Source organism: Dendronephthya gigantea, unplaced genomic scaffold, assembly GCF_004324835.1.
Source record: "Dendronephthya gigantea isolate DGI-Jeju-01 unplaced genomic scaffold, DenGig_1.0 000065F, whole genome shotgun sequence".
NCBI classification, from domain to species: domain Eukaryota; kingdom Metazoa; phylum Cnidaria; class Anthozoa; order Malacalcyonacea; family Nephtheidae; genus Dendronephthya; species Dendronephthya gigantea.
The window spans coordinates 501,430-512,525 of NW_021163075.1; the positions used below are offsets into that span (position 1 = coordinate 501,430).

At 36.7% G+C, this 11,096-nt stretch overlaps 1 protein-coding gene across 1 annotated transcript; it reads right to left on the reverse strand.

Moving 5' to 3' along the window:
* Positions 1-722: 722 nt before the first annotated feature.
* Positions 723-3,647, reverse strand: LOC114530757 (uncharacterized skeletal organic matrix protein 5-like). The gene is made up of 6 exons (XM_028552374.1): positions 3,443-3,647; positions 2,964-3,075; positions 2,860-2,886; positions 2,359-2,395; positions 2,027-2,162; positions 723-1,952 (listed from the first exon to the last, which is right to left on the reverse strand). Exons 1-6 carry the CDS (start codon positions 3,491-3,493, stop codon positions 1,407-1,409), a joined length of 909 nt encoding a protein of 302 aa, XP_028408175.1. The 5' UTR covers positions 3,494-3,647; the 3' UTR covers positions 723-1,406.
* Between the last annotated feature and the right edge of the window lie 7,449 nt (positions 3,648-11,096).

Sequence of the window (11,096 nt, forward strand, 5' to 3'; positions counted from 1 at the left end):
TTGATTTCAATAGAAGGGACATTTTTTTGGGACACCCTGTATACAGGGTGAGTAAAAAAAACCTGACACCTTTGAAATTCAAATAAGCCGCGCACTTATGGCTGGAATTTGATGATTCCCATTGTGTACAATCAACAAGACGTGGTTAATTAATGCGAAAGTGTTTAAACCAATTGAAGTAATTCAACGTTCTTTTTTATTACAGAGCTTAGAATGCATTTTAACTCCTAAAGGGAACAAACTTTACGTTCTACCTAATTAATGGTTCACTTATTTGATATGCTTCGTATACCCATAAGATATTTTAGGCAACTTCCGTCTCATTACAGCCGATTACAGACACATTACAGCTAATTTGAATTTTAAAGGTGTCAGTTTTTTTTACTCACCCTGTATTGCGGTTTATCTCTAGAGCCTAATTAGAACGTTTTCAGTGACATTTAATAAGTAATATTAGAAAATGTTTATTAGAGTTAGTATAATTAGGATATGCGCGCTTCAATTTAAACATATATTTAGAATTGATTACAGACCCAAAGTTAACGAACGAGTCAGGCCAAGTTAGTTGGTCAAAGTCCAATATCATCAAACACCTGCATGAGAGAAGCATGCAACGCAGCCTGTTGACCAATCAAAAGACAAAATAATTTTCATCTTTATTCATTATGTTTACATTAGGGTCTTCGGAGGTCTATTAACTCTGCCTCATTATCAGTGATAATGAAACTTGGCACGTCAGATAAGGGAAGGGGCTAATTTCACATGCCGTAAATTTTTACATTATGCTAGTTTGCCCACGAAGGCCGGTTAAGAATACGGCACTGAATCCAATAACAGTAGAAAACCTTTTATGTAAATGGCTGTACAAGGAATTATATCTGCAATATGAGAGGCCTAAGGGTTCTATGCATAACAATATAGTGGAAATATTAACCGAACTTTCAGAGCACTATATTACAATCATACTTGGAATAAGAGTGGTCTTAGAATAAGAGAGTGTTATTGTCATGTAAGAGAAATCAGCATTGCAATATTACTATTGTATCTGAAACATACATATAAGATGAAATTCTATATTTGTGTAGGTGATCACAGTGAAGGTTTATGAAAAGTGCCTACACTATACCACAGGCAATACAGGTGTTGGTAAAATATAATAACTAAGGCAAAGCATATAACATCCAGAATGCTGGCAATATAACAAGTGTACATATAATTCCAATCGCATACTCTAGCTACAACATATATAAAATTTACGTGCAAGACGGCAAAGATGTCTTTGTCTATAAGTTTATAGTTCAATATGTGGAACAATTAATGCAAAGGTAATATTCCAAATTTAATACATTTCACCCTTGATGTTATTTATACTAACTTGAGGTGGTGGCAAAGAAATCTAAGTTGTTTTAACGGACCAGTACGTATCCCATTGCTCTGAGGTTCTTGACTCCGTTGTCTGGGAAACATGTGGCAACATTGCCAGCCGTGTTAAAAGAAGGTGCTCTGGAACTGCAGTGGTGTACATAACGTCCTTTACCACCCAGGCCGATGAAAGAGTCAGGAGTGCGGCAATGATTTTCCTGATTTCCAATGATGCCTAAGCGAACTCTCAAATATATAGATCTCCCAAAGTTCACGTTGAACCCTTGTTTGTTGCAATTACGCTGTAAAGATGATCCTTGGATGAGATGCTTCCACTGTGAACGGCCGACGTGAGTTTGACGATAATTGCCGTCGGCGATCAGATGATACAAGGACGATGCTGGATGTGAGAAAGAGAGGGCTCTGAGTTGACCACCATATTTCATCGCGACACAAATCTCATTGAATGAAGTTTTCCAATATGTTGATCCTTTGAATTCTCGGTTGTCAAAACCTCCGTTTCTTCCATAAAAATTGTCACTGAAAGTGGTCTTGTTCGACCAATAACCAGAACTGTATCCGAAAGTACTCTATATAAAGAGATTGAAAGAAACTCGTACGGATATAATCATTAGGAATACGCCTCAAACAAGGCAACTCTTACCTTGCTCCCATCAATTTTCATCACCATCGTCCACCCACCACCAGAACAACCTGAGACTGACGACATCTGACAGTAGACGTTCATCACTTCATTTGAACCAACACTGATTTTGTAAACACCACTGGCAGTATTATTGCTTCAATACAAAAGATCGAATCTGTTCAACTATTATTATGCAAAACCTGCGTTTATATATATAAAATGAAGTGGAGAATATACGAATTTACTGAATTAGCAATGGAGTAATTTTTTAAAGTGATAAGCGAAGGGTAGCTATACATGTTTTAGCTTTCGTAGACGCTTCCGGAATTTCCAATTATCATAACTCATACCTTTGACTCTTCAGTATTTCTTTGCATGATTTAAATTCTGCAACACATTCAGAAATGGAAACAACAAGTGGAAATAAGTAATTAAAAAATATTTTAAAACAAGGATATGATTCCGCTATATATACGGGTTCATATGCAACACAGGCGTTCCGTAAAAGGGTAACTGATGTTGATCAAAACTTAGGAAAACTAAAGGTGCACGAGGCTGCGCACTTGGTCACGTCTGGGTGCATGATACACACCGAATATTTTTGACATTCTCGTCAAGAAAGCAACAGCAAAAATTTAAACAGTTTATTATTTTTATTATGGACATTTCCAAAAGGTTGTCACATCTCAAATTGCATGTGGCATTTCATCTGGATCATTTCATTCAACACCTATAGGACTGAACAAGATTGAGCTCAAGCAATTATAGGAACAAAAAAATAGCTAAAAATTGTTTTGCCATTAATAATCTTGATGATGAAATTGGTTTATGGTTGAATTTCAGGTTTTTACCTTTGCTGCATGTCAGCCTTTGAATATCTTAAAACGGAAGAAGAATATTATTGGGTATATTCCACATGATGTTTACACGAGATTACCCAGTGTATTTTCATCACCTTTTTTAGTCTTTTCAAGATCATGGCTGAGTTTTATAATAGCATTGCTGATGCTTGTAAGATCATCTTCTATTTGTTTACGTTCCTTTGCGTCTATTCCAAACATTTCCGTCTGAAAAGGACAGATATGATATGAATGGCACAACGGAAATGATCTGTGGGGAGATATTTGTGCATTTACTAAATTTAACATAACTGATCAGTTATCATTTCCGCGTTGCGGAAAAAAACATCTTCGAGAAGACGTACATGAATTGCGCAAAGGAAGTCGATGGGAAATAGAATAACATCCCCTACCAGGTTTTGTTTTAGGGGCACGGTGTGTTAAATATACCTGTACATAGAGTTGGTATTAAACGTTAAAAAGTACAGTCCCAAGTTGTGATATTCGTTGAATCTGGTGCCAGAAGCAGGGTAACCGTTGCATCGAAGCGAAGTTGCACGACACACAATATCAGTAATGTACATCTTATACTTACAACATGAAGCGTTGTGATGAGAAAGAACGCTGAAATTGCCACAAATCTCATGGTTGAGTCAATCTTCGTATGGTACTGTGTATAAAGCTTCCTTCTCTTCCTCAGTCTGACTCCAAATGGCAAGACTTGCTTTTCACATCAACTTTTAAAGGGTGGTGCTGCAACATGTTTTTTATTTCATAAATTGCATTGACGTAATATTTTTGCGTCATTTCACAACAAACGTGTAAGTGCGCACGAAAAACGCGACAGTGGAAGGTGTTTAGTTGTTAAGGTGTTGAGTAACATGGCAAAATTCAATTTCATAATGGAATTTAAAATTCCAATAACGTCACAAAAATCAAGGACGAAATATACATTTATCATCGCCTCGTCTAAATTTGATCTCCACCCGTGATCTAAAGACGGTTTTCCACCAGGCGAAATTTTTCGATCGAACGAAATAGTTTAATCATTAAGAATTTCGGTAAGAATTTCGGTATATTCGACCATGTACCACATTCCGGTATACTTGACATTGTCAAGATCGGATATACCACATTCCGGTATATTTGACATTACCAAGATCGGATATATCATATTCCGGTATATTGGTCCTGCATGGGCACAACAATTTTATCCCGTCAGCTGTTTTGTACCTGTCCAGTAAACTGTTATGTCTGTTATGTCCAGTAAACTGTTATGTCCTGTGAATTGTTATATATATTCAATATAACGGCTGTATGTAAAAGGCATGGTATAACCATATAGCATTATCAAAGGTCAAGTTCTTCCTCTCAACCTAATAAATGTAGATTAAATCTTATAAACAGTTCTAAAATAAGTAAGTTATGTTACTTCCTTTAACGTAGGTCTTAAATATGACTTAAAATATATTCTTCCTTTAACGTAGGTCTCAAAATTTGTTCTTCCTTTAAGCGTAGGTCGTAAAATATGTTTTTCCTTTAGAAACACTATAAATATAACCCAATTTCTAGTAAAAGTAGAATGGTTCTGTAAATTTGTATCGCTATTGTGGAATATATGTTAAGGTGATTCTCCATTACGCACGCTGCGCCCGCGCGGGCGAAGCGTGCTCTGTTTTTCAGGCAGGTCACGGTCGCATGGGCAGATTTTCAAAAGCCGCTTCGCCGCGGACGGTAATGGAGAATCGCCTTTAAACGTAAAGTGTGCGGGTATCGCTAGCTGTCGCGGTCAGTTGAATTATACATGCAGTCTCAAGGAATTGCAAGAGTTCCACAACAGTAATTTTCCACAGACTATATAATCAACCAGGTCGAGTATGCTATTCATCGGTATCTTTAGCAAAGGGTTTAGAATGAAAGCTAGTCTTATTTAGGGCCAATTTCGTATTTAATTTTTCGTGTTTGTGAAATTTTGATTCTGGATCCGCCCCTGCTGCTGTGAGCTGTATTTCGTTTGTACCTTGCATAATTCAAATCCTACATTCTGATTAGTCAAATTTAATTGGCCTAATGGGTATACACATTAACCACGCTTACTTTTTTCAGCTACATCTGTAGCTCAGTGGCAAGAGCATTGCACCGGCATCGCAAAAGCGTAGGTTCGATTCCTGCCGGAGGACCTATAGTTGACGGAGGACCCTTTCAACCTCTAGTTGTATGAATGCCCTCCCCACGATATTTCATCGCGACACAAATCTCATTGAATGACGTTTTCCAATATGTTGATCCTTTGAATTCTCGGTTGTCAAAACCTCCGTTTCTTCCATCGTCATTGTCACTGAAAGTGTTCTTGTTGGTCCAATAACTAGAACTGTATCTGAAAGTACTCTATGTAGAGATCGAAAGAATCTCGTACGGAATGGTCCGATATAATCACTTCAAATACTGACAAGTGTACACGACAAATTTTCCATATTTTACGACGTATTTTACCATAGGATGCTCATATTGGGCAGATACAACCATTTACCATCTCAAACTGATTCAGCAGTTATGCACAAGGCATTGCATAATCTCAAATGTTATATTGTACAAAAAGATTATTATATTCACAAAAAGATTCCCTGATTTAAACATTTATTATGTCATTCAACCCTTTAATTATGAAATTACATTGCACTTATATATAGAACTGACATTACAACATCTTTTTGGATCATTGTCTATCAAGCACTATAGCAATTCGACTATAGCATGTATATCATTGACGTATTGTTCAACAATGGAAAATTAACATTTGAATTTGAAAATATTTTAAAATGGTTATCCATGCTACATCGCTTCTAAAAATCTTAACCATATATAATGTCCTAGTTTATCCTCTACAAAGATTAGCCACAAATTAAAAGCAAACTGATCGAATAGTTTTAACGAACCAAAATGTATCCCATGGCTTTGGTGTCTCTGTTCCCGTTGTCACTGAGGCAAAGGGCAACATTACCAGCGGTGTTAAGAGAATTTGAAAAACCGCACCAATTCATTTCACCCTCACCCCCCAGAGTAATGTAGGAATCGGGTGTTTTGCAATCGTTTTCGAGAAACTCTATTACGGGGAATATGCTGGATATTGAATCCTTTGTTGCAATTTTAAAAGCTGTAAAGATAATCCATTGATGAGCTGTTTCCATTGAGAGCGGCCAACGTGAGTTTGACGATAATTACCGTCGGCGATCAGATCATACAAGGACGATGCTGGATACGAAAAAGAGAGGGCTCTGAGTTGACCACCATATTTCATCGCGACACAAATTTCTTTGAATGAAGTTTTCCAATATGTTGATCCTTTGAATTCTCGGTTGTCAAAACCTCCGTTTCTTCCATCGTCATTGTCATTGAAAGTGGTCTTTTTGGTCCAATGACTAGAATTGTATCTGAAAGCACTCTATGAAGAGATTGAAAGAAACTCGTACGGATGTAATCATTTGGAATACACGAGAAACAAGGCAACTCTCACCTGGTTTCCATCAATTTTCATCACCATTGTCCACCCACCACCAGAACAACATAGGAAAAATTAACTTAGCAGGGTTTAGGTTTTGGAAATATTTTGGGCAAAATACAGAAATATTTACTAGTGTGAGAAACTTTGCTTCGTTAACTGCTTTTGACCGCCATATATAAAACTTCACCTCTCACGTAACGATTATTTTTATAGTGAAGCGCAGAAACATCTGGAGGACAACTTTTAATGATTATGACGTCAGTGCAATATGGGTCTGTAGTTAAATTAATTAAGGTTTTAATCCTGCATGTGATGATCAATTTTATCAAAGAGCGCAGTGAAAGCGTCTGAATTATAACTAATAACGATGTCTCGTTAATATAGTTACTACATAGATTCGTACGTACATGATATATCTGCGATCCTTTAGATAGATGTACTATTTCATAATTTGTCATAATGTGTTAGTTAATTTAAAGGAGCAATCGTTAAATTTGTGTTTTATGCCATGGGATATGAAAGTTTTCTAGGTGAAACTATTGAAGTGCACCCAATGACGGCGCTGAGCTTGTTCAATGATTAAGTCGTTCAACACAATACATTTGAGATGATTTTTTATTTAAGAATAATGTATTTTTTTAACTTCCTGTTTTATCGACTTAATAATAGGAAACCTAAAATAGAGTCATGCAGAGGGTTCCTTGCACGGGTTTGCGCTACAACACCTGCATGGGTTATGTCAATAGCGACACACCAAGCTTGTTTAGAAAAATGTGTTTAGGTGTGTTACAAAACTTAGAATGAATTGAATGAAAACGGACCGGTGACATATATTAATTCATAGGCATACAGGATGCTTTTAGAATGTATTCCCCTCAAATTGAAGTGAACTAAGAATTTAATTTAACGTATTTCCTTGGCCCCGAGCCGTATCCCGTCCATAGGCAGCCCAGACATGTTTTCGTTCTCGTGGCGCTCGCGCGTGTACACGAGTCTACTTGGTCTATTATTATTATGTCTATTATTATTAATAATAGACCAAGTAGACTCGTGTACACGCGCGAGCGCCACGAGAACGAAAACATGTCTGGGCTGCCTATGGTACGTCAGTATTTTTTATACCTTTCCACAGACCAGAGTATGCTATACATCGGTATCTTCAACAAACAGTTTAAAATGAAAGCTAGTCTTATTTATTGCCAATTTCGTAATTATTTTTTTGTGCTCGTGAAATTTTGACAGATGCATTCGCATCAGTCTAGATCCGCCCCTGCATGCTGTTAGCTGTATTTGGATGTACGATCTCATGTGACCGAGCGAAGAAATCTCCAAAGAAACTATAGCACTGTGCTCTGTGCACGAAATTTTGGCTTTCATTGGCGATACATCATTCCGGTTCTGTTTATATCAACGTTGCTTGAATTCTGAACGGAATCTCTTGCTTCAGGAAAAATTTTCCATCATCGTATTATATATAGGTTCAAACTGAAGCAAGAGATTATTTTTCAATTTTGCGTCTTGTACAGTGCATGATTATAACAAAAAGGTTTTGAAAAGTTCAACAAAAGGCCCAATGCATGATTGCATCGTGGACCGCGCTCGTCACATTTTCAAAAGCGTGGTAATAAGACTGAACGGTATAACTGCCCTCAGCAATATCATTTCAATCCCACCAAGTTGAACTGACGCTAAATTACGTGATTTGCTTTTCTTGAAAATTCATACAAAATTCAAAAATTCGTATAGTAAATGTGTTTAAAGCTGCCAGTTCTGCGATGTTCTAGATCTTTAAGTATATACGATGTACATTTGACCTTTGAGGTATTTAGAATGAAAAATATAGTCAGCTATAGTAGACAACGTGCATGTGGGCGCAATATCTGCACCGATTCCCAACTTTAAGCATTAGGGTGTCAGGTATTAATTTGGCCATCTGTTATGTGATATGTTCATGCAATCCTACATGATGTATCCCTCATGCATATAGATATTCACAGATATCAAATATAGAGTCAATTAACTCTCTCCTCCGCAGAGGCTTCGAATGCAAATGCGCTAGATTTTTAAAGATGCGCTTGCATGAATATGAGTCAATAGAGTAAATAAAAAATACAGTTAATGGATGCATGGGATTGATAATGATCCAACAGATTGATAATGACAATACAACTGTGTTCCATTGCATAGTGATTGATTGCTGCCGCAGCGAGGGGGCCTGAAGTGAGCAAAGCAGCAGACCCTAAATTACAATGGGGGTGCAACCGTGCGGTGAACTCTTTTTTTGAGGGGAGCTGAATTTAGAAAAGTGCATCGTTTTGTCTTTACTTATTCATTTAATTTAAATTTGATGACCTTCTTTAATATTACGAGAAAGAAGTCGATTTTCACAACCAAAGTAGGCAGAGCAGTAGAGAACTTGGCTATGAACCAAATACGACTTTTAGGATAATCAAGTGAGTTTTATTGTCATAAAAAAATTACCATATAATTTTATTACTATTGTATAATTTCTAGCGTGAAAAATTCTCTTCAACAAGTTTTAACGAACCAAAATGTATCCCATTGCTTTGTGGTTCTTGTTTCCATTATCAGCAGCACACTGGGCCAGATTACCAGCAGTATTGAGAGAAACTGAGAACCTACACCAGGTAAATGGATACATACCGCCATCACCACCCAAGCCCACGAAAGAATCTGTTCTGACGCAATCGTTTTGGTTGTTCCCAATGTAACCTAACCTAACTCTTGCAAACGAATCTTCACCGACGTTAAATCCCTCTTTGTTGCAATTAAGCTGTAAAGATGATCCTTGGATGAGCTGCTTCCATTGAGAGCGGCCAACGTGAGTCTGACGATACTTGCCGTCTGCGATCAGATGATACAAGGACGATGCTGGATGTGAGAAAGAGAGGGCTCTGAGTTGACCACAATATTTCATCGCGACACAGATTTCTTTGAATGAAGTTTTCCAATATGTTGATCCTTTGAATTCTCGGTTGTCAAAACCTCCGATTCTAAGATCGTCATTGTCATTGAAAGTTTCCTTGTTCGACCAATAACCGGAACTGTATTTGAAAGTACTCTATAAAAGAGCCGGATTGAGAGAAACTCGTACGGATGTAATAATTTCGAATACACGACAAACAGAAAAAATCTTACCTTTTTTCCATCAATTTTCATCACCATTGTCCACCCACCACCAGAACAACCTGAGACTGACGACATCTGACAGTAGACGCTTTCCACTTTATTTGAACCAACACTGATTTCGTAAACACCACTTGCAGTATTATTCCTTCAATACAAAAGAATCTGTTCAACTATTATCAATAATGCAAAACCTACGTTTATATACATAGAATGAAGTGGAAAATATACGAATTTGCTTATTTAGCAATGGAGTGATTTTTGAAAATGATTAGCGAAGGGTAGCTACATGTTTCCACTTTTCGTAGACGCTTTCCGAATTTTCAATTATAATAATACATACCTTTGACTCTCCAGTATTTCTTTACATGAATGAAATTCTGCAACACATTTAGAAATGGAAACAACAAGTGGAATTACATAATAAATTATTAAAAAATACTTTAATAAAACAAGGATCTGACGTTATTTTCGTCTTTTCATTCAAAATTTTCAATAACTGTACGGGTTTATATGCAACAAAGGCGTTCCGTGAAAGGGTATTTCTGAACAAAATTTAGGAAAACTAAAAGTGCACGGGACTGCTCACTTGGTCACGTCTGGATGCATGATATACACAAAATATTTTTGACATTCTCGTCAATTCTACGCCGATTTTCTCAGCTACTCTCCAAAGGTGTGGAAAACAAGACCAAAAGTTTAAATAGTTTATGAAATTTCATGGTTTTCACATTTCAAATTTCATGTAGCATTTCATCTGGGTCATTTCATTCAACAACAAGGTCTTGACAAGATTGAGTTCAAGCAATTATAGGAGCCAAAAATTGTTTTGACTATGGGCCCGTTTAGATAAATTGTTACCTGAGGTTGCTTTATGGTTGAATTTCAGTTCTTTACCTTCGTTGCATGTCAGCCTTTGAACATCTTAAAACGAAAAAAGAATATTATTAGGTTTTTCTACATGATGTTTACAAGATTACTCAGGGTATTTTCATCACCTTTTTTAATTTTTATAATAGCATTGCTGATGCTTGTAAGATCATCTTCGATCTTTTTGCGTTCTTTTGCATCCATTCCAAAAATTTCCGTCTAAAAAGGACAGATATGATATGAATGGCACAACGAGAATTATCTCTGGGGAGATATTTGTGCATTTACTAAATTTAACATAACTGATTTGTTATACTATTTTTACAATTATTACTCTCAAATTAAATCCCCACAAAACTCATTTGATCTTTCTCATAATGTCATGTTCGTCTATGGGATTGTAGTGTATTATTATACACATATATATTCATTTATGTTGAAAGATAGTTAATTAAACAAGAGAATAACGCGTGCAAAAATACGCGTGTTCAACGATGAGAAAGGAAACTGCCTGTCTCACACGCTAACGTGCAAACGGATGGAGGAATGCGGGCAGTGCGGTTAGAATGTTCACGGCGTTGCGAAAAATCATCTTCGACAGGACGTGCATAAATTGCGCAAAAGAAGTCGATGGGAAATAGAATTACATCCTCTAGCTGTAGTATGAATATAAGTAAAATTGTAAACTTTAGGGGATTGGTCATTAGTGTTTGAGAGACGGAGCGAGTAT